Below are 27,515 nucleotides of genomic sequence, written 5' to 3'. Positions count from 1 at the left end.
TTACGCGTCTGACTTCAGCTCGGGTCATGATCTCACGGTCCGTGAGTTCGAGCCCCACGTCGGGCTCTGTGCTGACAGCTCGGTGCCTAGAGCCTGCTTCGGATTCTGTGTCTTGCTCTCTCTCTGCTCCTCCCCCGCTCACACTGTGTGTGTGTGTGTCTCTCTCTCCCACAAATAAATAAACATTAAAAAAAAAAATTTAAAAAAAAAAAAAAAAAAAGGAAATCCTGCCATAGACAACAGTATAAATGGTCCAGGAGGGCATTAGTGAAAAAATGTACATAAGTGAAAAAAGCCAGTCACAGAAGGACACACACTGCATAATTCCACTTTACGAAAAATCTAAAATAGTCAAATTTATAGAAACAGTAGAATGGTGATTGCCTGGAGTGGGGGGAGGAGAAAACGGGTAGCTGCTATTGAATGGGTATAATGTTTCTATCCTGCCGCACAGCTTTGTTCCTGCTGTTAACAATACTGTATCATGCACTTAAAACTTTGTTAAGAGGGCTGATCTCATGTTAAATGTTCTTAACACAATTTAAAAAAAGAAACAAGAAACAAACAACCTGAGAAGACTCTTTAGAAAAAGAATTGAGAACTCAGACAAGTCAGGCAACATAGAAGTTTCTAAGGACTCATGGGAAACCATTAGTTTCTAATTTAGGAAGCTGCTTGGAATTTTTTAAACTTTCTCCTTGTACTTTACTTCCTGTTTTTCTGTAGTTTCTTGAAGTAAACTTCAAAATCCCAAAATAAATAAATACATACATACAATGAAAAAATAAATTAAATTGGAAGGAAAATAGATCTTCGTGGCCTTGGACAGCAGTTTTTCAGTAGGCCAGAATGTAAGATTCGATTTCCTGGGTTGAAGGAGAGAGACTGAGCTCAGTGTACCCCTTCTAAAAGCCCAGTAGAAGCACAAAAAGAGTAGTAGGGTAGTTCACCTTCAGGGTGAGAGGAAGAAATTTCTGTTTGGAGTTTTGTTTTGTTTTGAAGCGGCGGAAACCAATGTATTTACATACGAAGAGGGCAAAAGGAAGAGACTGAGAGGGAATAAGGAGTGATAGCCTTGAGGAGATTTCCATAGGCAGACAGATTAAATACTGGAATAGGGGGAAAAAAATTCACTTCTTCCTGAATCAGGGGGTCTGTGAGTTAGAGAGCTCAATAGTGGGCTGAAGGAAGTTGAGGGCACACGGTGCATGACACCTCCATTTTCTCTCCCAATAAATAGGAAGAGATGACATCTGTTGAAGATCTGGGGGCAGCAGGTGGGCCTGGCGGAGAGACTGAGCAAACAGGAGAGGAACAGGAGAGGGCTGTGCACAGGCACTCAGGGCACAGCCGAGAGGAGCACCCCAAATCTCCAGCAAGGCTAACCCATGTGGAGAGGTCCACACAAGCTGGAAAGCCCAGCACAGTAAGGGACCAGCGATCAGAGTCAGAACCAAAAGCATATAGAGCCATAGTAAACTAGGAAGAGAACTGTTTTGGGGGATGGTGTTCCAGAAGAGATGGAGGTGTGGCTCAGAGTGGTTTATTTCTCTGTTACCACTGACAACAATAACTACCACATTTACAGAGCATTTAGGAGCCAACGCTAAGCTAAGCATCAAATCTTCACAACAAACTTAGGGCAGAGTTAGAGGTCTATCCCCACATTACAGATGGGGAAAGGAGGCACAGAAACGTACAGCAACCATCCCAAGGTCACCCCGCTACTTGGTGGCCGTGCCTCAATTCAAACCAGTCCGTCTGGATGCTGCTTGCCTTTATATTGTTTCCTCTTACCTTCTGGAAGCCTGGGTCTCCACATACGTTAAACCACGCCTATATGTAACTGGGCACCATCCAAGTACAAATGCGTGTGTAAGGTATATTTTAATTAGTTCTCTTTCAACAATATTTTATCATTTAGCTACGTCTCTGTCAAAATGCTAAATGCTGGTTTGCTCTCCTATTTCACAACTTAGAGTAAAGACTCCCCAAACTTCAAAACCGTGGTTTCCAATTATCGCAGCAGGAAGTAGGATAGGTTTTAAAAATGCCCGGCACACGCCTGGGTGGCTCAGTCGGTTGAGCGGCCAACTTCGGCTCAGGTCATGATCTCACGGTCCGTGAGTTCGAGCCCCGCGTCGGGCTCTGTGCTGACAGCTCAGAGCCTGGAGCCTGTTTCAGATTCTGTGTCTCCCTCTCTCTCTGACCCTCCCCCATTCATGCTGTGTCTCTCTCTGTCTCAAAAATAAATAAACGTTAAAAAAAAAATTAAAAAAAAAAATGCCCAGCACTAATGGACAAATATGAAACTGCTTTTTGTCCCCGTCTCTGACCTCCCTCCCCACTCCAAAATCTGACCCAGGCCACAACCCAGGTCCACTCAGCCTCTTCAAAAAGAAGCCCATCGCCTCATCTGGAGTTTGTCCTGCACACAGCAAGCCCACCGAAGCAGGGAGTTCTTGGCTCTCAATGAGGAATGTGATTCCCTTCAGCAACATCACAAGTAAAAAAATGTTTAACAAAAGCCAGTGTTTATCAAAATCCTTTGGATTTTTCCTAGACCCAGCCAGGTTTGGTTTCTTCATTGCATTTTGAGGACCCACTGTATTGTGACTTGCCAACATCTCATTAAGAAGGTCACAAAAGAAGACGTGATTAAAAAAAAAAAAAAAAGCCTGCAGATGGCAAGGAACTGAGGAAGAGCTCTGAAGAAATGGCTCCAAGTCAACCCCCAAAATCAAAAGCAGCTTTTTAGCTTGTTTCTAAATAATACTTGTATTTCCAACTGACCTCAGTGGTCAGAGGAGCTGAGAAGCCTGGAAATGGCATTCCTCAAACCCAGTGGGCATTGCTCGAGGTTGCTAAACAATGGGGAAGACGAAGCTAATAACCAGAGACTACAGATAAGGAGGCCCTTGTGACCTCTCCCAAGCAGCTTTGCTCCAACCAAGGGACATTTTGATGGTTCTGATAGGTATCCTTCCACTTTTATCAGGAAAGGGTACACATTCTCAGAATCTAGGGTTTCCCAGCAGGGTGACCTGACAGCTCAGTGATGGAAAAGGCACTGGCCGGTATATAGATAACCCACACGAAGCCTGGCTGGAAAATCACTTTTAAACACACACACGCCCTATTTTGTTTTTAGTGAAGATTCAAATCACGGTGCCCAAGAGCAGTCTATTTTTGGTCTAGATTACTAAGATCAATAGATGTACATTTCCCTAAAAGGGTTTTTCTTCATTCAGCTTTGCCACTGGCTACCTCTGTGATCTGAACAAGTCGCTTTACCTCTGTGGACCTCAGTCTGCTCAGCTGAAAAATTATGAGCTCAGCCAATGGTTCTCCATGGCTCTCCACGTTCCCAACCTTCTCCAGCCCCATCTGCAAAGCATGACTGGAGATAAAAAACACAAGCTGACCCTGTTGTGTCCATCAGGCAAAATCCAAAAAGCCCTGAGAACAAAAACTTTTATGCTTCACTTCATAGCAAAACCAAATCTGAGAAGCACATTGGTGGCCACACCTGTTCTGCTCTGATGTGAAGCTATATATGACCTCTATTCCGGTGAGTGTGCTGCATAAGCATTGACATATTTGATCAGATTTTTTTTTTAAGTTTATTTATTTTGAGAGAGACAAAGATAGCATTGGCTGGGGGAGGGGCAGAGGGAGAAGGAGAGAGAATCCCAGGCAGTTTCCATGCCGCCAGCACAGAGCCCGACGTGGGGCTCGAACTCATGAAACCATGAGATCGTGACCTGAGCCAAAATCATGAGTCGGACGCCTAACCGACTGAGCCACCTGGGCAGGAGCCCCTTGATTCGGCTTCTGAGGCAGTGGATTACATTTGTAAAGTTTCAGCCTTGGGCCCCAAGGGTTTCAAATCTCTACGAGGTGGGTACTATCCTTTTATAGAAGGGGAATCGCAGATTCGGGGAGTCTGAAGTCACACAGTTAAAAACCGGTAAGAGCCTGCATGAAAACCAGGCAGGTGTTCGCGACCAGCCCACATGCAGCTTCTCAAAAACCACTTTAGCATGATTGATCTAGGAGCTTCTGCAAAACGACCTGCTTTATTAAGTTAATTGTCAAAACACAGTTTAAATCAATTACACTACAACTAAAACACAGTTTAAATCAAGTACAAATATACTAATGATAGGGGCAAATACATAACAAATTCTACAAAACTAAATCATCCCCAAATTATTTCTATTTTTGGCTACAGAGATAAAACCAAAGTCACAGAGCTTTTAAGACCATCCCCGACAGTGCCAGTTATTGAGACAGAGCATCTATGCAGACACATTTTTAAAAAGCTTAAAATGAATGGGGAGAACAAATGAGCTCAAAGGGAAACCGGAAAGACAATGGAAGTCAGTATATAAATAAGTGCTAACCTTTGTAGTGAAACTTCAGGCCACCGCCAACTTCTATACAACTTCCAGATAAACAGTTGCTACAGCCCTCCCCACCCCCACTCTGAATCTGTGACCAGGCAGGGAGGGGACATCCAGGTAGGATCCAGCCGCCCAGAGTCCACCCACCCATGACAGTGCACCCAGTCACTCAGTTACCATTATTTTGCCAAAGTCCTTGAAATGTTCCATGACACTGGAGCACAGAACTCTGATTCGGGACAGTGAAGACCACTCTGGGAACAGACAGGGGCCGAGACACCTTCCCCAGCAAATCGTGCATAAATCAGCAATGCCCAGCTATGAATCCCTGGTTTTCAGAAGCCTTCCGCTAAGACGTCCCTTGGAAAACGCAGCTGTCCCTGAGGCTTCTGCTAATACCTGTGTGAGATCAGCGGTACCCTGGAGGATGCCAAAGCGGAGAGTTCGGCAGCACCCCAGACCTGTGGGAGAGGGAAACAGGGAGGGACGAGTAGCCAAAGATTTCAAAATATTGCCTGTGGCCAAGAAAGTTTCTTCCCTTCCCCAGTCCTTGGCCAAATGTTCGCTTTTGTTAGAAACGAATATAACCAAATACACAATAAGTAAACCTTGACTGGAGCCTGGCTCAGAGATTTAATCAATAAAAAAATTTCAAAACAGCTATAAAGTATATTTTGAGGACAACTGAGGAAACTGGGTTAAGGCAGGATTAGAGATGCATTGTTTATTTTCTCAGGTATAATGATGGTACTGTGGTTATGTAGAAGGAAGTCCTAAATCCCACAAGATGAATGATACAGGTATTTAGGGCGAAATGTAACATTGTTACATTGTCCATCAGGCAAAATCCAAACTGCTGAACTCTCCGTTTTGGCATCCTCCAGGGTACCGATTCATAGCTGGGCATCTTGATCTCAAATGGTCCAGCAAGGAAGGATGGATAGCTAGCTAGATAGGATCAGCTAGCGGATATGGCAAAATGTTGGATCCAAGTGGTTAATATACAGGTGCCCACTTTACCATTCTTTCAATTTGGATATTAAAAGTTCGCAAAGGGGGGCGCCTGGGTGGCTCAGTTGGTTGAGCGTCTGACTTCATTCAGCTCAAGTCATGATCTCACAGTTCGTGAGTTTGAGCCCCACATCAGGCTCACTGCTGTCAGCACAGAGCCTGTTTTGGATCATCTGTCCCTCTCTCTCTGCCCTTCCCCCACTCGTCCACTCTCTCTCTCTCTCTCTCCCTCAAAAATAAAAGGGAGTGAAATTAAAAAAAAGTAAAATGTTCCATATTAAGAAAAAAAAATGGGGCACCTGAGTGGCTCATTTGGTTGAGTGTCCAACTCTTGGTTTCAGCTCAGGTCATGATCTAACGGTTGGTAGGTTCGAACCCCATCAGGCTCCAGGCTGACAGTGTGGAGCCTGCTTGGGATTCTCTCTCTCCCTCTCTCTCTCCCTCTCCCCTACTCTCTCTCTCTCAAAAATAAATAAACATTAAAAAAAAAGAAAAGCTCACAAAATCCCACTTAATCATTTTTTAAATACCCTTTGTGGGAGCCTATTATTATTTTTTAATGGGAAAATACATTTGAATCTCCAACCCAATTACTCAAAAAGGAATGTTTGGAGCACAACCCATCCTTAAGCTTCGCTTTCTTTGTATATGTACTACAGGTGTGGGAAGGGAAGTAATTCATGTGATCCAGGAAGAAAAGGGACTTTAAATTGGGCTTCAAGAGAAAAACTGAATTTGGCTGGATAAAAAGGGAACAAACATTCCTGACAGGCAGGAGAATGGGGGACAAAACTGAATCACTCCTGAACCCAAGCTAGTTACCAGAACAAAGGGCTGAAACTAGGGTGAGGTCAATATAAAGAAACAAAGATGCTTAAAATAATGATGGAAATTATAAATATTTATCATCATAGATTTCAAATGAAACTAGAAGGGGAAAACTGCAGAGTCAGAGAAAGTCCCCAACATTCTCCAAAACTGTCAGATTTACCATTTGAAGTTACTTCTGAAGGCTACAGAACTCCCTGACCAAACACAATTCCCCAAGGGCATCAAAAGATTGAACAGAGACAACAGCCACAACCCCACAGCTGCTCCTTGGGAGAGGATTAACTTTAGGATCCCAGTGTTTAGAGAAGCCAAGGAACTCAACTTCTGGACTCTTCCTGAACCTTCCAGAGTCCTTCAAACAATGGTCTGCATTCAGAATACAACAGAAGGTTCATCTGACCCGGCCTCACCCCAGACTGGAGCAAGGTCAACTCACCAGCATCTGCACTGGGACATAGGCGAGGAAGCCACCACACATGGCCCCAAGGCAGAGAAGGCAGAAGCGACGCCAGTGGGCCCTGAGCTGCAGGGCACATCTTGGGGTCCTCAGAGAGGGGTGTAAGCAAAGGCAATGCTCGTGGTTGCTACAGGGACAGGAGGGCTCCACAGTGCAGGCCCCAGCTGAATCCTCTCCTCCTCTTTTTCCGTCTCCCCATTCCCCTGCCCCTCCTCGTCTTTTGCTATTTTCAAGTGTCACCAGTCTGGGGATTTTTAAAATTTAGAAGTCTTTACCTACTGTGAGCACTGTCTGTTTTCTGCGGAGGAGCTAGATGGCTGGAGAACAGGTTTAGAGAGACACTTTTTTTTTTTCCCCCTTTCTGCACCTTTTGAATTGTAAATTCTGTCCAAACAAGAAAGCAATGGGATTTTTTAAAAAGTCATCTGTTTCAAGTGACTTTAAAGCAACAAAACTTCAGAAATCTAATCTTCACTTTGGATCCTTTTTGACAAGTGGTATGTTTTGAGAAATGAGCTGCTACATTAAAATAACTGTGATGGCAGCATTTACTGAGTGTTCACAGTATGGCAGGCACTGTTCCGGAAGCCTCATGTACAAAGTCATTTCATTTCCACAACATCTGTAAGGTAGGTCCTCTCACTACCCTCCAGGCCCCTCACTCTTAGCCACTAATAGTGCCTGTAAGAGTGGAGGTGGCCTTCAGTTTTAGCTAGTGACACACACCTCACAGTAAACAGGCAGGTTACACCATCATCAACTGAAGGCAGAGCCGGGCTGGGGCCCAGGTCCACATCCATCCACTGTAACGCCCTGAAACCCTAAAAGGCTGCCTCTCTCAAAATGATCCTAGTATGTATAACAAATACTGAAATCTTCATGCATCTTTTTCTAATGTAAAAATCTTCTTCGTGAAAGAATAATTAAAGCCAGCTATAGCAAGATGAAATTTGTAATCAATTAATTTTTTTAAAAAACATCCCAGCAGCATAAAATTACCCAATATTAACTTTTAACTACAAAGGCCAAAGACCACTCTAAAGTATAACTGTTTTACCCCTCCACAACTATGAAAAGGAAAGGAAAATTTGTTCCTGTCTGTTGAAAATCATCTTGTTCACATACATATGTTTTCACATTATTATCCCAAAGTATTGTACTTAGAAGCAATTCAATACTTGGCACAAACATAATTTGTTCTGACAGTGTTCCATGGCATCTAAAAATCTTTCAGATAAAGAAGGCAGGAAGGGAAAGAAAGCAAAGGACAAGAGGAGGAAAATCTTCAATCATACACATCAGCTAGAGACACCATACAAGATATAAAATTTCCTATCCAAATGACACTTGATACTTTTACATTCATTATTTTATCAAAACCTCTGTGGGTTTTTAACTGGGTGGTTCAGTCGGTTAAGTGTCCGACATCCCCTCAGGTCATTTATGGTTCATGGGTTCAAGCCCTGCATCGGGGCCCTGTGCAGACAGCTCAGAGCCTGGAATCTGCTTCAGACTTGGTGTCTACCTCTCTCTCTCTGCCCCTCCCCAGCTCACGCTCATTCTTCCTCTCTCTCTCCCTCTCTCTCTCTCTCTCTCAAAAATAAATAAATATTTTTTAAAAAGAAAAGAAACCCCGGGGCGCCTGGGTGGCGCAGTCAGTTGGGCGTCCAGCTTCAGCCAGGTCACGATCTCGCGGTCCGTGAGTTCGAGCCCCGCGTCAGGCTCTGGACTGATGGCTCAGAGCCTGGAGCCTGTTTCCGATTCTGTGTCTCCCTCTCTCTCTGCCCCTCCACCGTTCATGCTCTGTCTCTCTCTGTCCCAAAAATAATAAATAAACGTTGAAAAAAAAAATAAAAAAGAAAAAAAGAAAAAAAAAAAAGAAAAGAAACCCCTAATCCCAAGGAGATAGCCAAGAGTGTGGGTGAGATCCTCATGTTGCAAGTAAACCCACAGTGGCCTAACATGACATCACTGGGTAGAGGCAGAGAAAAGAGCCAGAAAGAAGAACCACGGCTCACACCTGCTGACATCTTCCCCACGCCCTTCACACAGCACACGTCACCCGGCCACAGGACTGTGGTCCAAGCTAGGAAACCCAAATGTGAAATAGAACTCACAGGAAAACCCCGGTTTAAGTCACACACACCTGTCTCCCCAGCTGGAGGGGCCGGTGTCCTGCCTCCTGCCTATCACACCTCCTGGGATAGGGTGTGAGCACCTTAACCATTTGTCAGGTGATCGCTGCAAAACTGGGAAAGCAGATTCTACCCCCTCCCAGAAGGGCTCCTGGGTAACTGAGTGTCCACTCTCCCTGTAACCTGACCAGCAGTTTTGTCAAGATGCTATTTGTAGGACACAATGTCCAGTGTACTTACACACCCATTTGCCAAATACTGACAGTTTGTTAAAAAAACATAAATATTTTCAGAGCTGGACAACTGATATACCCTGTAGCTTTACACACTTGTTGGGTCAGCCCTTTCTGAACGATGTTAATCTACCAGCAAGCCCCCGGGCTCATCGGAATCAACAGAAGGTTCCAGTTAGCAGAGATTCCAAAGGAGGCCACAAACAGCACATTCCTAACCCCAGCCTGGGGAACTGGCCCTGAAGGAGATTTTCACAGGACTCCATTCTATTCCAAATTGCTAGATTGGTAAAGGGACAGTACACAGGAGAGGAGTTTACATACCCTTTCCAAAGCCACTGCCCACTTCTCACAGGGTTGCAATTCCTAACAGATCTGTTCGTGTATATTCCTTGCAAAAGGCCAAGCAGGGACTAGGTTAGAAATTATTTAGGGGAGCCTGGGCGGCTCAGTTGGTTGAGTGTCCGACTTCGGTTCGGGTCATGATCTCACGGTTCGTGAGTTTGAGACCCGCGTCGGGCTCTGTGCTGACAGCATAGAGCCTGGAGCCTGCTTCTAATTCTGTGTCTCCCTCTCTCTCTCTGCTCCTCCCCAGCTCATGCTCTGTCTCTCTCTCTCTCTCTCCTTCAAAAATAAGTAAAAAAACATTTAAAAAAAAAAAAAAAAGAAAGAAAGAAATTATTTAAACTGTGGGAGAAAGCGAACGGCAAGTGTCAGGACAAAACCACCAAACAGGCAGAAGAGGACAAGCCCAGGTAGCCTGTTTCCACCAGAAAAACACAAGAGTGGGGGTGAGGAAGGGGGTCCCTTAGGAACCCGTGGCTCTTCCAGTGCTCTACAGACAGGGAGCTGGCACAGAGGACCAGGCCTCTGGGATCTTCTAGGTCCCTGGTTTCTGGCACAATCTGTCCCTGCCAGGGTCGGAGTTCAGCCAAGTAGCTTCCACCCAGAAGACGACACAAACTAACCACGTGGGAAAACAACAGGTGTCACTGAACCGGCAGGAGCCACGCAAGGGCTTCACGGAGGAAGACTGGCAGAGGCAGAGAGGCAGAAAGATTGATTCTCCTGTGGAGTGTTTGGGTTCACCAATCCCACATTCAAGGCCTCAGGGAAGTTCATCCACTCTACCACCAGCCACTAACAGCACCGGAAACTTTACCGAGTACTTATTTATGTGCCTGGCATTTCTACTCACATTTTTTTTTTTTTTTACTTGTCATGATTCTGAGGCAGGTGTTATTATCAAACCCATCTTAGAAATGAGGACATGTTCAAGAACAAAATATTGAAGTCAAGGTCACTCATCCGGAGAACGGCCAGGATTCGAACCGAGGTCCGCGGCAGGGCCCAAGCTCTGCACCGAAGCTGCTCCTGCTAAGAAAGAGGCAAAAGCGGAAGCCAGCTTGTTCTTAGCTGCACTGAGTTCCTGGACCTTGCTTCTTAGCAGCTAAGTCAGTTCACTTCCCTGTGCCTCAGTTTCCTCATCCCTAAAACGCAGAGAATAACAGAATTGGTTCTGAGCATGAAATGAGATGAACTCGGGTTTACCCAAGTGACCAGCACAGAGTAAGCGCCTAATGTTTGTTTTTATTGCTGCGATGATTGTTATCCGTGGTAGTCAGTGTAAAGGCCGCGAGCCTCTCCAAGCTTACGTCTCAGCCGGGGATAAAAACCAGCACACAGAAAAAGACAGTGAACCACAGGAGCCACACCGGAGGAAGCGGTGTTAAATGCGTGGGACAAAAATCACTGCATAAGGCCTTCAGGTGAGGGAGCGGCTGCCCTAATGGGGCTCCCAAGGCAGCACCGTGGGGCCGTGGCCGCTGCAACCCCCACCCTGGCCCAGCAAGCGCTTCTCTTCCTTCCAGGAACAGGAAAAGGAGCATAATTAAACAGAAAGCTACAAAAGTCCTAAACACAGGATTTTCCCATTAGTCACACTTGGGCAGGCAAGGTTCTTGCAACAGAGGCACGTGGCCTGCCTTCTGGGAATACAGGAACCCGGACGCCGAGATGAGTAAAGGTGGAGGATGAGGCCCCGGCCCAGTTGAAATGCTCTGATGTGAAGCCACCTCTCATGCGGTGAGAGAAGAAGCAAAGCAAAAGAGGGCCTAAGGGAGAGAAAATAAGATCACTCTGGAAAAGGCAGATGAGGTGAAGTTTAAACAGAAGTAATCAGGAAAACCCTAGACAGAGAGAAGCTGAATTTCAAGGGAAGAAATAAACATGAAGGTCACTAGTACGACACTCAAATAAGAACTCTCAAAACAAGTAGCAAGGGTAAGACCCAGAGAAAAATACTATTAATGATAGTCACGTGTTGATGCGTACTTTCTATAAATACCGTTCCAAGAACTTTACAGGTATGAACTCATGTAACCCTTACGATAACCCTAGGAAGTAGGTACGATTTGTTTCAACCCCATTTCACAGATATGAAAACTAGAGCACAGAGAGGTCAGGTAACCTGCATCAGGTCACACAGCTAGCAAGTAGCAGACATAATATTTAATCAAGGCAGCCTGGTTCCAGAACACCATTCTCTGTGCTCTAGGGCCTCTGAAGTGTGAGAGTTAACAGTTCTGATGTTCAGTAAAGTTCCACGAAATAGGATTATCCATAGCTCATCTCTGGTTGAGTTAGAGTCTTAAGTAGCAAATCTATGGGTAATTATTATTCATCTAATTCAAAAATAAATCTAGAATGACAGAATGGTTTTTCCTAGTGAGCCAATCATTGGGAAGGAACGGTGCATTTAAGTTTATTCTCTAAGTCAATCTACCTATTTTTTTTTTTTTTTGGTATCAAGTACTAACTAAAAAAGAAATCCTGCTGCCATTTATAAGAAGCAAAATCAGAAAGCCATCCTGATCTACATTTAACACTTATAATTGTTGGTTACTCAGAAATCCTAAACCTTCTTTTGACTCTTTTAATTCTTTTATTTTATTTTTTATGTTTATTTATTTTTGAGAGATAGGGAGACAGAGTGTGAGCAGGCGAGGGGCAGAGAGAGAGGGAGACACAGAATCCAAAGCAGTCTCCAGGCTCTGAGTTGTCAGCACAGAGCCTGACGTGGGGCTCGAACTCACGAACCGCGAGATCATGACCTGAGCCGAAGTCGGACCACTTAACCCACTGAGCCACCCAGGCACCACCCCCTTTGACTATTAAAACAATAGAAACAATTTGTGTGAAGGGATCAAATTTGCCATACAAGCTTTTGTCTAGAATAATCTCAGTTGTAAATGAAAAATGTTAAGTGAAAAAAATAAACAAAGCAGGATTTTGAGCAAATATGATCCCAGTTTTATTGAAGAAAAAGATAGCAAAATGGTAACACTAGTTATCTCTGTGTGGTAAGACTGTAAGTTATTTTAATTTTTAGTGTTTTGGATCTTTTCCTGGTGGAACCTGGGAGTACTTTTTTTCTTTTCCTACTTACATTTTCTAAAATGTCTTGATGGTAACCAGTACAGTTGTTTTTTTTTTTTTTTTTTTTAAACTGAAGACAAAAGGCCAATTAAGAAACCTGCATTACCATTAGGTTCAATAGTCCCTTAGTAAGGAGACTACTTATAACTGCAATCCATAACACTTACATACTAGATATTTCCACAACTAGAGGCTGACACAATGCACCACAGGAGAGGAGGTCAAAGAAGGCCACAGTCATGTAACTTCTACTTTATTACACCATAAAACACAATGTAAGTACATAAACAATAAGGCACTGACCTGGCAATTTCTTTTCTTTCCCACTGTTATTTTTTTAATAATTTTTTTTAACTTTATTTATTTATTTATTTTGGGAGAGGAAGAGTAAGCACAAGTGGGGTAGGGTTGAGAGAGAAGGAGAAAGAATTCTAAGCAGGCTCTGCACTACCAGCACAGAGCCCGATTCGGGGGCTCAAACTCAGGAACCGTCAGATCAAGACCTGAGCTGAAATCAAGAGTCAGATGCTTAACCAACTGAGCGACCCAGGCGCCCCTCCCACTATTATTTTTTTTTAATGCCTTTCGAATCCTTATCTAAGAGATTCCTCCAGGCATAATGTTTTAACATTATGAGTTGGTTTTTCCAAAGAGGAAAGATTTGACTTTCACTTTTCCAACAACCAATCCTCCATCACTAACTGTGTGTCCTGCAATTCAATTCAATTTCTGACTCCAACCACATGGAGTTAGTGCAAACCCCACAGGCTTAAGGGCTCCGTCCCACAAGACTGCCCCCACTTCAGCCGCCGGCTGCAAATGGTGTCCCCAGGTTAACCAGTTACAAATTCAAGATTTTTCATGATCTTCTCAGGTTCAACAATTTGCTAGAATAATTCACAGAATTCAGGAAAATGCTAATACTTAGGATTACAGTTCTACTATAAAGGATATGGGATTTAGGAACAAATGAAAGAGATGCATAAGGAAAAGTATGGGGGGTGGTAAGCTGGTGTGCACAGAGCTCCCACACTTTCTCTAGACACACCACCCTCCCAGCACATCCATGAGTTCTGAGTTTTTATGGAAGTTTCTCACATAGGCATGACCAATTAAGTCACTGCCATTGTTGATTAATTCAATCACCAACCCCTCTCCCTTTCCTGAGATGAGAGGAAGGGACTGAAAGTTCCAACCCTCCAATCCTGTTGTCGGTTCTTCTGGCAACCAGCCCCCATCCGGAAGCTATCTAGACGCCCACCAAGAGCCATTCATTAGCATAAACTCAGGTCAGGGCTAAAGGGCTCATTATGAATAACAAAAGACACTCCTATCTCTGAAAAAATTCTAAGGGTTTTAGGAGTTCTGTGCCAGGAACGGGGGACAAAGACAAATACACATACGTTTTATTATTCCACATTGACTCAAAGTCTAGAGTCCTTACTCATTTACATATCAAGATGCAGCACTGAACAGTGTGGAAAAGATAAACTATTTTGTCAATTCCAGCAAAAGAATTCTTTCTCTTTGTCGTCCCCCTTCCCACTCCCACCCAGGAACTAAGGCACACCACATCCAGCACCTAGGTAACTACTACTTCCATAATGTGTATTCGCCTAATGTATATTAGCACTTCCAAGCAGATTATTTTCCTCTCCCAAAATCAATTTGGTCACATTATTATAAAAAATCAAGAGACATAAGAAAACGGACTTGCCAGAAATGACGGGGAGATGAAGCCCTTAGCCAAGCAGGGTTTCATAAATCACCCCAGTGCTGATCTGCATGTTTTATTTAAAGAGACTGCTCTATACATCGATGGGCCAACACTGCCCTCCTGACCTGGAGAGAAAACAATGAGAACTTGACCAACAATAGGGGGAAAGAAATAGAAATCACAACAGTCTTCTGAAAATAAATGCTTAACGATGAAAAATTCAGAAGTTAAGCAGATTTGCATAATTTCAGAGGATTTACTCGAGCATAAGACAAATACACAATTAGCTAGCTTTTACCGTTAATGAACACTTCCTGGACTTCACACCATCAAGACGGTACACTGATCTTACTTTAGGATTCCAATCTCCCAGCACACCTTAAACTTAGAAAAATGGTTTTTGTGTGTCATATGTATTATATTAAACCTATACACTATGTGTCATATTTCTATTACTTACAAAGGACTACAATATTTGAGACTCCTAACCACTCTGAGATCTATAAAGAACAGATATTCTCCTTACCCCTGCTCCCCACCCCCACCCCCATCCTCCTCTCTCTCTCTCTCTCCATCTCTGTCTCTCTAAAGAAGCAACTTAGAAACAACAACAAGAGGGGCTCCTGGGTGGCTCAGTCAGTTAAGCGTCTGACTTCAGCTCAGGTCGTGATCTCGTAGTCTGTGAGTTCGAGCCCGTGTTGGGCTCTGTGCTGGCAGCTCAGAGCCTGGAGCCTGCTTCTGAGTCTGTGTCTCCCACTCTCTCTGCCCCTCCCCCACTCAGGCTCTGTCTGTCTCACTCTCAAAAATGAATACATGTTAAAAAAAAACAAAACTGCCAAAGAAACAAGAAGAAAGAACAGCAATATCAATTGCTGAAGTACTGGGGCCATGTCTGGAACTGCGGGATTACTGAGCTCAGCATCTAGGGCTCTGCCATTACATCACAGTGCTGGGGACTGCCTACACAATAAAGTGCAGAGTTTCAGGAGCTCCAGAGCCTAGCCTCAGCCTCCCCTCCCCCCAGTCTCATCATGTGATTTTCACTGAGGAACCCTGCACTGACTTTTCCTGTCCTACCTCTATACCTTCTCACAGGCTGTTCCTCTTGCTGGAGGTGCCTCCCCTACACTCCCTTTAAGGTCTACTTATGCCAAGCTTTAGGCATGTTGAAGTCCTTTCCACCTCTCCCAAGAGAAGGAAAGTCTCTCTTCTGTGATCCCACGCAGCACTTTGTAGTTCTTGGATTATACCAAACTCATTCTCCATTATTCTACAATGGTTTGCATTCATCGCTTATCACTCCCTTCTCAGTCACAAGTTTGTGGAGGGCAGGAACCAAGTTTGTTTTTCATTTTTCATACCTCCACAACAACTAATAGTATCTCAAATAAGGCCCTTTGTCTTTTAATGAACTGCATGGTGGGAATATCTACACGTTTTACCTGCAAAGACTATTAAGACGCTAACCTGGCAATCAGGCATGTGAAAGAGATTTTACCCTCAAAACTCAGCTTCCTGGGGGCCTGGGTGGCTTAATTGGTTAAGTGTCCGACTTCGGCTCAGGTCATGATGTCATGGTTCGTGGGTTCAAGCCCCATGTCAGGCTCTGTGAGGACAGCTCAGAGCCTGGAGCCTGCTTCGGATTCTGTGTTTCCCCTCCCGCATTTACGTGTGTGCGCGCGCGCACTCTCTCTCTCAAAAGTAAATAAACATTAAAAAAAATTAAACAACAACAAAAAAACCAACCCAGCTTCCTGGCTCTATCACCTAGCTTCCAGCAATCTTCAATGCCTCTTTTTCTACCCATGCTTGTTTTGTGCTTTGCCTTTAGTAGGGGAGGAGGAACTTGGAAAGAAGTGAGGAAGCAGCAAAGGAATTAAGGCTCTACAAGCATATAGCACAAACGTGTAAAGAAAAATGAAGGAATGCCTGTTCATTAGCCATCTGCCACTTTACCAATGCCAGGAAATTCCGGGCTGCTGTTTTTATACTGTAGATAATTCACATGATTGTGTTGGAGACTTCCAGCTATGAAGCGCTGTTAGAACACTGAAAATTGGTGCTATATTGTGAGACAGAAAGCCCAGTGAATTCTTCAAGCTTCCACCCCTTACAGGAATCTCAGAGAGCCATGTTATGTTCGTATGTATGCACGGGGGAGGAAGGCATGTTACCGATACTGAAAAGGATATTTGTTCGTTGTTTTTTTTAAACGCTACCTATCATGTGACATTTTATGCACAGGTTCTTTATAAGTCTTCAACCACTCGGCTAAACTTATCTGGCCAATTAAGAAGGGTAATGGCATAACTGTCTACTGTGTGTCTTTTTAGGAAACCAAAATCCATTTTTCCTTAATATCCCCCTCATGCCAAAACTTTTAAAAAATCATTTTTAAACTTAATGACATGTAAATTGAATTACTCTATTCAAAGAGTCACTCTAAAAGCAAAAGGGGGGCGCCTGGGTGGCGCAGTCGGTTAAGCGTCCGACTTCAGCCAGGTCACGATCTCGCGGTCCGTGAGTTCGAGCCCCGCATCAGGCTCTGGGCTGATGGCTCAGAGCCTGGAGCCTGTTTCCGATTCTGTGTCTCCCTCTCTCTCTGCCCCTCCCCCGTTCATGCTCTGTCACTCTCTGTCCCAAAAATAAATAAACGTTGAAAAAAAATAAATAAATAAAAATAAAAGCAAAAGGATGATTCCTAAAGAATTTCTTGGAAAACAGCCCATTTGAGGGGCGCCTGGGTGGCTCAGTCGGTTGGGCATCTGACTTCAGCTCAGGTCATGATTTCACAGTTTGTGAGTTCAAGCCCCGCATCAGGCTCTGTGCTGACAGCTCAGAGCCTGGAACCTGCTTCAGATTCTGTGTCTCCCCTCTCTCTCCACTCTCTCCCACTCGCGCTCTCCCTCTATCAAAAATAAACAAACATTTTTTAAAAAAGAAAACAGCCCATTTCCCACTAAAAGTAAAATCTATATTCAATTTATGATGCCTTTGTTTCCTCTGTAAGTAGATGGACCTCCAGTGAAAAAGCTAAAAAAAAAAAAAAATAAAAGATTAAATACAAAACCTTCCTTTTACCTGTGGTCCTGAGCATGCAGCACATGCAATTTCACATAATGACAAAGGACATTTGCGAGCAAGGAACACCCATCTAGCAGTGGCTTCTCCTCATCTGTGCTGTGAGCGGGAGACACATCTCACTTCTCTCTCCATCTCGGTGACTCCTCAGTAAATCTCAAATCTCCATTTACTCATCTCTGCGAAACAGAGAAGACGGCAGCCCGCTCCCCAGACTGGTGGCAAGAATCTGGTCCAGCAGTGAAATATCTGAGCATGTCTTCTATGCTCAAGGATCTCCGGTCAGAAAAACACAGCGAAAACAACTGCTTATAATTTAATGTCCAATAACATGGAATGGATGCAGCGTGTGTTCATGGACTCTCATGTCTACTGACAGGACGGAACATCGGTGCGAAAACCCGGGAAAGCTTCCTGAGGAGTATTACCCTTGATCTCGGCTTGAAGGACAGGTGGAGAACAAGATATGGACAGCGCACCAAGCGTACCCCCAGCGCACCAAGAGTGGGGGATCTCCTGGTGAAGAGAAACACAGCCCCCTAGCTCTTCCACCTCCTACCTCCCCACTCACGAGTGATACTCCAGCAGCATCACCTGGGAAATGTGTTGGGAAACAAATTCTCCAGCTCCTTCCCACATCTGCTGACGCACACACTCTGGGGTGGGGCCCGGTGACCCACCTGTGTTTGAACCGGACCTCTCACCCCCTCTCTTCTGTGACCACTAGTTCTCTTCACCTCACCGATACCAACATTTTTACAAGTATAAGCTTAAGCTTCATTTCCTTGCTCGAGGAAAGTCTGGCTCAACCTGTACTGGCCTCTCATCCCACCCCCAGCCCCAGGTTAGGTACTCGGGCTGGAGCCATACTTACTAAGGACACTTTATCGTGACTGCCTGTTTCATCATCTTTCCTGATAAGCTGCTAGCTCCGGAAAGGCGCCCACTGAGCCTCGTTTGCTCACATCACTTTATCCCCAGTTCCTCCCAAGCCAGAAGGCCCTCCTTGACCAACATTTGCTGAATTAAGAAACCTAGCAGGGGGGCACCTGGGTGGCGCAGTCGGTTAAGCGTCCGACTTCAGCCAGGTCACGATCTCACGGTCTGTGAGTTCGAGCCCCGCGTCAGGCTCTGGGCTGATGGCTGATGGCTCAGAGCCTGGAGCCGGTTTCTGATACTGTGTCTCCCTCTCTCTCTGCCCCTCCCCCGTTCATGCTCTGTCTCTCTCTGTCCCAAAAATAAATAAACGTTGAAAAAAAAAAATCTTTAAAAAAAAAAAGAAACCTAGCAGGAAATTAACTCGTGAAACAAAGGTATTAAGGAAAGATATAAAGTACCATGGAACATCATAGATAGACATTAATAGATGCATTTGAAGTACTGGTTGTAGAGACACAACTGAATTCAGTTTACCTCTGAAAAGAGTTTCACGAATGGATTCGGGTTTTGAAAACTTTCGCTCTGAAAATTTTCACTAACCCTTCCAAACATATCAATGTCCTACCATACTCGTCTGATAAAGCAGGACTTAACTACTTTTATTGCCATTCTTTTTTTTTCTCAATGACCAGATTTTTCCACCTCAGGTTTTTGGAACAATGTGGCCCATTGAGGCTGACAGACAAAACAGCCTCTTATTAATTCAAGAAGGGACGGCGCGGGGAGACAACAGCTAATATTTGTGGGTGAATACTGGAAAGCCTAACCCTTCACTTTATTGTAAACAAAAAGCCTTGGGCTGAGTCAGAACACCTGGATTCCAACTCTGGCTTCCTTCCTTCCAGTATTTAAGTATCTGCTCTGTTAGAGGTCCTGTGCTTGGATCTTGGCCAGGGACAGCGACCAAGACACGAACACAGGCCCTCCCCTCACCAAACCTAATGGTCTGCTCCTCCACTACAGGCTAAGGCTGTTCCTGACCCCCACAGGCCACTGAACTTCGGAGGGCTCAGTTTCCCCATCTGCAAAGAGAGGCGTTAGTTACAAGATGACCACCAAAGTCCCCTCTGACTCTAAAATTGCACGACTAAGAACACCACAATCACTTCATGAGTCAGTTAGCCAAGTCATGCTTCTTAAGTCCTGCTCACCCAGATCCAGAGAGTTGGGAAACCAGAATCTGGAGCCTGAGGACCAAGGGCAAATGTGGACCAAGGAGCCTTGCCAGAAGCAGCAGAGCCAGGGTCACTGCATGGAAAGCCAGCTTTAATGCAATGGGAAGAGTCCTAGACCCAGGAAAGGAACCCGCTTTGGCCCTGCCTAGGCCAACTCAGTGTCCCCATCTGCTAAATAAGCTCTGAGGAGATGGTCAAGGTCCCTTCCAGCCCTAATGCTACAGGACTCTACCTTCTCATTCCAGTATGTGTTTTTCCGGGCACTACCAAGCAACAAGTCTATTCTGAGGCTATTTACCCGATAGAGCATCAGATCCCACAAGTTAAGGGCTAGGTCCTACAAGAATGTCCCTCCCCCTACCTTGGATGCCAATTCCAAGTCCGGGTTGTCACCTTGTGCTTCTGACCCACAGGCTATAAATCGGAGGTTCTCACACCCTCCTGCTTGGTTGTGATTAATCTGCTAAAGCAGCTAACAACACTAAGAAATATTTCACTTCCTAGATCACCGGTTTATTATAAAAGATATAACTCAGGAACAACCAGATAGGAAAGACGCCTACAGTAAGGTATAGTGAAAGCACGCAGAGCTCCCATGCTCTCTGGGTGCGCTATTCTCCGCATATCTCCAGGCAATTCACAAACCCAGAAGCTCATCAAGTCTTGTTCAACAGTTTGGGGTTTGTTGTTGTTGTTGTTTTTAAAGTTTATCTATTTGTTTTGAGAGAGAGGGAGAGGGAGAGAGACAGAGAGAGGGAGCGGGGAGGGGCAGAGAGAGGGAATCCCAAGCAGGCTATGTGCTGTCAGTGCAGAGCCCAACACTGGGCTCGAACTCACGAACCGTGAGACCATGACCTGAGCCAAAATCAAGAGTCAGACTCTTAACCAACTGAGCCACCCAGGTGCCCCCAAAAGTTTTTTAAAGCATTTACTCAGAAGCTTTCCCCCTAACTCTTCCCCTTCCCAGAAATTGGTGGGTGAGGTTGAAAGTCCCAATCCTCAATCACAAGGTCTTTCAGATGACCAGCTCCATCCTGAGGCTATCTAGGGTACCACCCTAAGTCACCTACCTAGCATTCACAAGAGCATTCACATTCGCTCCAAGGGGCTTATAATGAATGACAAAAGACATTCCTACTATTTAGGAACTCCTAAGGGTTTGAGGAGCTTTGTGCCAGGAACTGGGGGCAAGGACTAAATATTTTCTTATTTACCCGTATCCATGGGGCACTTGGGTGACTCAGTCGGTTAAGTGTCCAACTCTTCATTTTGGCACAGGCCGTGATCTCAGGTTTCATGGTTTCGTTCCTTTTTTCTTTCTCTCCTTCCTTGCCTAATATTGGTAGCTAAAGGCTCAGCCCCACATCTCCCCTTCGTCCCAAAAGAACTCCCCACCAAGCCCACTGGCCCCTACTCCTCCTCCTCCCCTGGGGCCTCAAGCACTGCCCACCCCTGCCTCCTCAACCCCTACCCTTGCCATTACACAACCAGCCTCATCAGGAGCTAGGAGATGCCTCGGGCAATGGCAGAGGACCTGAAAGGTAAATTCTATAGCACTTGGAAACTTTGTCCCACCCGACAGCTGTGATGGGTTAATATTTGGTTCAGGACAAAATAACAATAATATACTCTTTCAGTATTTGCTATGTGCCAAACACTGTCCAATGAACTCTCCTGTTTTAGCTCATATAATAGTCACAGCAACCCCAGGAGGCAACTCTGCCATATTTTCTCCATGATACAGATGAGGAAAGTAGTTCAAAGCCTTCTTTCCCTCAGTACAATGGCACTTTACTTAATGGCTGGAATGCATATACACCGGAATGGGGCGGGGAGAGTCGGTACAGTGGGCAACTACTTAGAATCCTGGGCTGAGCAAAGAAAAGAGGGTGGAGGCCTTGGGGTATTGATTGCTAAGGAGCAATAGAAAACCAGTTCCCGAGTTCAACAGAGTTTGGCAAAAGGATTCTCAAGGTGAGATGACTGGCACAGGATGGCACAGAAACAGTCTGCCTGGGGTATCTCCCCACAAAGTCCCCTGGGTAGATTCTGGTTGTTTTCTTTTTCCTCCATTACAAAGAGATCCATTTGCTCTCCATGGCAGAGGAGAGCAGAAGAGAAATTGAGCCCAACTTCTCCATAAAGCTCCCATTATAATGGGCATCCATCCCCAAAGCCACTTGGAAGAAACAAAACCTCAGCTTTTCCCAGGTATCTTCATTTTATTAGATTCCACACTAGAATACCAAAGAAGTGCTTCTTTTTGTGAAGTGCCACTTGTTTGAGGAGTTATTTTTCTCCATAGGATATTTGACTATTTTAAGCAGTTTTACGTTTGGCTGCCCACAGACAAGAACAAATGAGTCACGGCGGAAGAAGTGCTGAACCATAATCCTTTATCTGAAAACCTGGAGGTCAGCCGTGCCTCGAAATTCAGACTTTGTGATTCTAGAAAGGTAATGCAATGCATTTAGCACACATTATGTAACTTTCAGAAATCAAATTCATTGAGATTACTGCAGCAAAATTTAGCAATCTTCAAACGAAGTGAGATAAATACACACTATAGAATCTCACAGTGCTTCAGGTGAGGTTTTACTGCCAATGGAGTATGCAAAAAAGCCTCAAAAAACTTCTGGTTTTCAGAGCTTTTCAGACCTCTGAATTGTCCAGAAAGGATGACAGCCGTATGCAAATGACTCAAATAGCAGAAGAAACAGTCAACCTGCCAGTAATCAAAGACATCCGAATTAAAACAATCAAGATACCAATATCTGCCTTACAAATTAGCAAATGTGTTTTGCAGAGAAAATGCCAACAGTGTGAAAAGTGAGTCTTTCCACCACTGCTGTGAAAAGTAAACTGGGACAATCTTCAGATCACTAATACTTGGATCATCAATGGCCTCAAAAACATGAACACTTTTGACGCCAACACTGCCTTTCCAAGAATCCATTTTCTGTGGAAGTCATCGATATCCAGACAAAGCGTTACACATACATGTTCACTGAAACCATTCATATGAAAATTCAAATCCATTTAACAATAATCAGTAATAAATGTAATCTTCTAAAACGGAAGCACACTGAGGTGAAAATCAGTGAATCCATATAATAAACTACTATGCAGCTATTCTTTGAGTAGGTAGGGAAATGAGAAACCTTCATGTATAACATTAAATGAAAAATGCAAGATACAAAATTATATTTGCATTATGATCCTACCCAAGTGAAAAATAGAGAGAGGTCTAGGACGAAATACACTAACAGTGGCAAGTACCTTGGAGTGATGAGATCAAAAGGTGATTCTTTCCCCTTCCCTCCAAACTTTAAATACTTGGGAGAATTGGGATGCCTGAATGGCTCAGTCGATTGAGCATCTGACTTCAGCTCAGGTCATGATCTCACGGCGGCGTGTGAGTTTGAGCCCCGCGTCCAGCTCTGTACTGACAGCTCAGAGCCTAGAGCCTGTTTCAGATTCTGTCTCTCTCTCTGCCCCTCCCCCATTCATGCTCTGTCTCTCTCTCTCAAGAATAAATAAACATTAAAAAAAAAAAAAACTTTAAATACTTGGGAGAATTTTCTGAAACGGAAATGGGAAAAGAAGGCCTGTCTACATAACTCCCAGTCAGTGGCAGCAAATTCATGAATCTAAGGTATTGTCACTCTGGGCTTTCATAAATGTACAATGAATCTATCTTCGCAAAACCATCACTACCTCCAGAATGAAAACCTAATAGTACATGTGGTCTACATTTATTAAATAACTTGGTTGAATTATAAGTTCAGCCTAATGGACACTCTGGGGAAGAAACACAGAAAAAAATCACACATAGGATAAAAGAGATATGCCACTTTACCCTTGCAAAGACTTTTCAGAGACAACAACTCATTTGATCCTCACTGGCAGCCGGTAAGGCAGACAAAGGTACGAGCTGGCCACACACCCATTTTACAGGTAAGAACATGGAGTTCTAGACAGAGCAGAGGCTCTTCCTGACTTCAATTGCAGGGCTAAGTCAGAGCCTGGGGCTCTTTCCGCTGTATCTTGCCATTACCCTATCACTTAGTGATTCTTTACAAATATCTTAGAATAAAAAAGAAATTTCCCGCTTGAAAGAAAGAAAAGAAAGAAATGATTTACTGATAATAAGAATAGGCTTCAGAATTGAAGAGATCTGACTCAAGGTCCAAACCCAGCTCACACATTTGAGTGACTTTTTCAAGTTAACTTCTCAGATACTCAATTTTCTCACCTATAAATACAGAAATAAAATTACACAGCTGACAATGTGTTGTAAAAATTAAGTGATCTGAGTACTCAGACCAGAACCTGCCACAAAACAGGTATAACAAACACCGCATTCCTTCCTCCGAAAAAGAGTGAGGCGTCTCCAATGAACCAACTCCAAATTCCAATTTTAGTCATTGTTGGCACACCAGACTCATTATTCTGCCTGCTATCAGGAGCCCACCAAATCTTTACCAATTACTGAAGTGCTCTCGAAAATCATTAGAAACCACCCAACATAATAGTTTTAACCAATGACAATTTAAATCATTTTTTGTCAGTTTTAAATAGTTTCTCCTTTGTCCTAATACGTAAGTAAACTTCAGCATCAGAGCCAAATTCTTTAAAAAGTAACAATGAAATTGTTGTTTCTATTGCCTGGGGCTTTGGCCTGACTCATTTGAACTCAACTCCTGAAACTCCCAAATCATCTGTTTGATTAATTTCTTTTTAGCAGGGTAAAGGCAGGAGAGGGAGAATGGCAGGCACTTCTCAAATTTTTCATTTCCTCTTGAAATTAGATTTGGGCATGGAAGCCCACGCTCCAAGACTGCTTTTTCAAAACAGTCTGTCCACTGATTAAGTATTATGTGCATACACAGCTCGGTAGCTACCTGGCCAAAGGAGAACCCAGAATTTAATAAAGCTTATCTTTAGCATCAAATGAGAAGTCAGGAGGCTGGATGGAAGCACACAAAACCCAAGGAGAGTGCCCTTCTCATTTCACTAGCCCTGGAACCTTTTCCACCCACTCCTTCCTAGAAGGCCATGCCCATTATCTGGTAGAGAAACTAATAAGCCCAAAGGTTGAGTAACCAGAGACCTTAAGGACATAAATAAGCCAAGATGTGGAAAATCATCCCTTCTGGTGCTTGTGGTATATAGTTTCAAACGCTGCTTCTAAGAGACAGAAGTTTAATGAGATTCTTCTACTAGGCAAGAAGAGAAACAGACAATGTCACTACCCACTGTGAAGTTACCTGTCCTTTTCTCTGCTTCCCAACTTCTGCTAACCACATGCTTACAATTTTAGGATGTCCTACACTCCCTATCTTAGAATCTCAACAAGCCTGCTGAGGTTGATTTCTGTTCTATTTTCTCTCCAGGGACAAGTGGGGTACAGTAGAGAGGACGGACTCTGGAATCAGGCAGGCTAGTGTTGTCAAAGATCCATATAAAGATACATAGACACACACACACACCTCCTAGTGGTTCTGCTCCTCTGACTGAATGCTGATACATCAGTTACGTGACTGAAACAATGATTTAACTGCTCTGGGCCTCAGTTACCTCACCGTAAATAAGAACTTCATAGAGTTATGAGAAATAAGTGTGCAAAATGCATATGAAGTACCCGAGTCAAAGCCTGGCATATAGCAAGCACTCGACATTACTTCGTAGCTCTTTCTCCTTACCTTCCTAAAACATTCCCTACAAACAATACTGTCTTAGATCCCAAGAGGACCAGAGGTTAGCTGGTCAGGACATCGTTTCTTCATATAGGCCTCAAGTCACACTGGCACATTGGTACTCTGTACTCTTTCCTTTTTAGCTATTTCATTCTTTTTTTAAATTTTTAAATTTTATTTATTTATTTATTTATTTATTTATTTATTTATTTATTTTTATTTTCATTTTTTTCAAGAGAGAGTGCAAGCAGGGGAGAGGCAGAGAGAGAGAGACAGAGACACAGAATCTGAAGCAGCCTCCAGGCTCTGAGCTGTCAGCAGAGAGCCCAATGTGGGGCTCAAACTCAAAAACCCTGAGATCATGGCCTGAACCGAAGACAGATGCTTAACTGACTGAGCCACCCAGGCACCTCTAGATATTTCATTCTTCTTAAATATTAAACTTCCATTAAAATGTTGCTACACAATTAATTACATGAGAACTTTTTTCATCACCTTCCAGACCTGAGAGCTGAGCGTTGCTCAGAGATCCATCGAAACCCAAACTTACTCCAGGAATAGACTTCCCCAGCTGATGGCTGATTACATGCATCCATGCTGAAGTTTTAACAATTTTACTCCCAGGTTAAGCTATTCAAATTCTGGGCCAACTGACTCTAGCTCTCTAAGTTTCTGTCTATGACCCCGAGTCCAATTTGAACCTGATTATGCACCTATTCATTCTCAGCAATGAAACCCAGGGTGAAAACGAAAATCTCTCATCCAATAATACATGTCACTAGCTGTCATTTCCCCCGGGGGAGGGGGGGGGGGATGACTGAAGGAAATACAGGTCTGCTAATAAAGGCTCAGGAGACATATTTGCCATCCTGTTCCCTTCTTAACATGATCTGTGTTCTACAAAAAAGTGAAGACCAAAGTGATAAGCCAGTTTACAAGCTGTAAGCGATTGGAATCTTCTCAGGAGTAAAGAGCAGTGTACGTGTTTTCATGGAGGAGAGTTACGGTTGGAAGGCTTCCAGATGCTTATTATTTGGATGTGAAAAGAAGCTGCTCAAGCTTGGAAGAGCTTGCTGACGTAAGATTCCAGGCTGTGGTAACCCCAGACGGCCACGAAGAGATATATTTATTAGTGTTTTTTTAACTACTGCTCTAAAGTGACAACTAAGAGGGAAAACGGTGGCAAGGGATCCCTGGGGTCTATAGCCATAAAAACAAAAGAGCGTGAGACCTGACTTCCATAAAAGTTACACCTCCTTTTAGATTTCAATTAAAAACTCCTGCTCCAAATTCGTCATTGGGGACACACTTTACGGTCTCTGCTGGTGGCTTCCTGCTCTGACCACAGAAGGTTCCTTTTGTGGTGACAGGAATTGACTCAAAAAAGAAAAAAAAAAAAAAATGTAAGTTTACAAATGAGCCTTCCCTTTTTCCAAGACTGATTTGTCCAGGATATGTGGGTAAGACATCTGAAATCCCCAACCTGTTACAAGAATCCATCAACCACTACAATTAATGAAAACTTGGAAAGGAAAGAAGTGGAACTCCCCAAGGTCTTAAAAATATAAAACAAAGGTGGGCGGGGGGAGGCGACGACCGCGCACCCGGCCCCTTGTGTCACGATCTTCCGCTCGCGGGGCCTTTGAGGACAAGCGCGTAAGGAAGGGGTCCGCGGGGCTCGAAGGTGCTCAGCCCGGCCAGAAGCGCACCCGAAGAAGCCAGGCCAGCTCCCTACACCCAGGACAGCTCAGAGGGACGCGCCAGGGGTAACAGGTCCTCAGAGGAGCCGGCGAGAGGAGGGAAGGCGAGTCCCGGGCAGGCGGGAAGGGAGGGACGGGAGCCGTCGCCCCGCGCCGCACCCGGCCCGGGCCACCCTCCAACAGCCAGATGTTCAGTGTCGGGATCCCGCGGCGGTGCCAGGGCGAGGGCAGCTCGGGGTGCTGCCGGGCTGCCGTCCGGACCCCTCGCCTCCTCCCGAGCGCCCAGGCCCCGGCGGGGCACTCACCCGGGGCCACTAGCGGCGAACTCATGGCGCCTCCCACGAAGACAGCGGCGGCCAGGACCGCGGACCCCAAGAGTTCCCGTGGGGCCATCGCCGCGTTCCTCCGCCTTCCTTCCCCGGGGCGCCGCGTCCGGGGCCCCTGCAGGCAGTGCTGCTAGACAGCCGGCGGCTGACGGTGGAGCAGGACTCTGCCCCCGCGCGCTGTAAGCCCCGCCCCGTCAAGCACCCTCCTCTCCGGCCCCACCCACCCGGCTCGGCCAGACCTCACCCCGCCAAACGCGGGGCTCCTCCCTGGTCCCCACCCACGGCAGCCTGGCCCCGCCTCCGCCCGCGGCGCCTGCTTCCTCTCTCATTTCAACCGCGGCCTGGGCCGCCGGGATAAGGCTGTGAC

General features: G+C 44.8%; 1 protein-coding gene across 1 annotated transcript in view; it reads right to left on the bottom strand.

Moving 5' to 3' along the window:
• RELL1 (RELT like 1) overlaps positions 1 to 27,305 on the bottom strand; it is a 69,305-nt gene extending 42,000 nt beyond the window's left edge. Inside the window, exon 1 of the mRNA XM_047857131.1 lies at positions 27,128 to 27,305. Coding sequence (XP_047713087.1) covers positions 27,128 to 27,215 — 88 coding nt within the window. The 5' untranslated portion in view covers positions 27,216 to 27,305. The remainder of the gene's footprint in view (positions 1 to 27,127) is intronic.
• Positions 27,306 to 27,515: the final 210 nt, after the last annotated feature.

Source organism: Prionailurus viverrinus, chromosome B1 (genome assembly GCF_022837055.1).
Source record: "Prionailurus viverrinus isolate Anna chromosome B1, UM_Priviv_1.0, whole genome shotgun sequence".
NCBI classification, from domain to species: Eukaryota; Metazoa; Chordata; class Mammalia; order Carnivora; family Felidae; genus Prionailurus; species Prionailurus viverrinus.
This window is presented reverse-complemented; position numbering and strand designations above follow the sequence as displayed.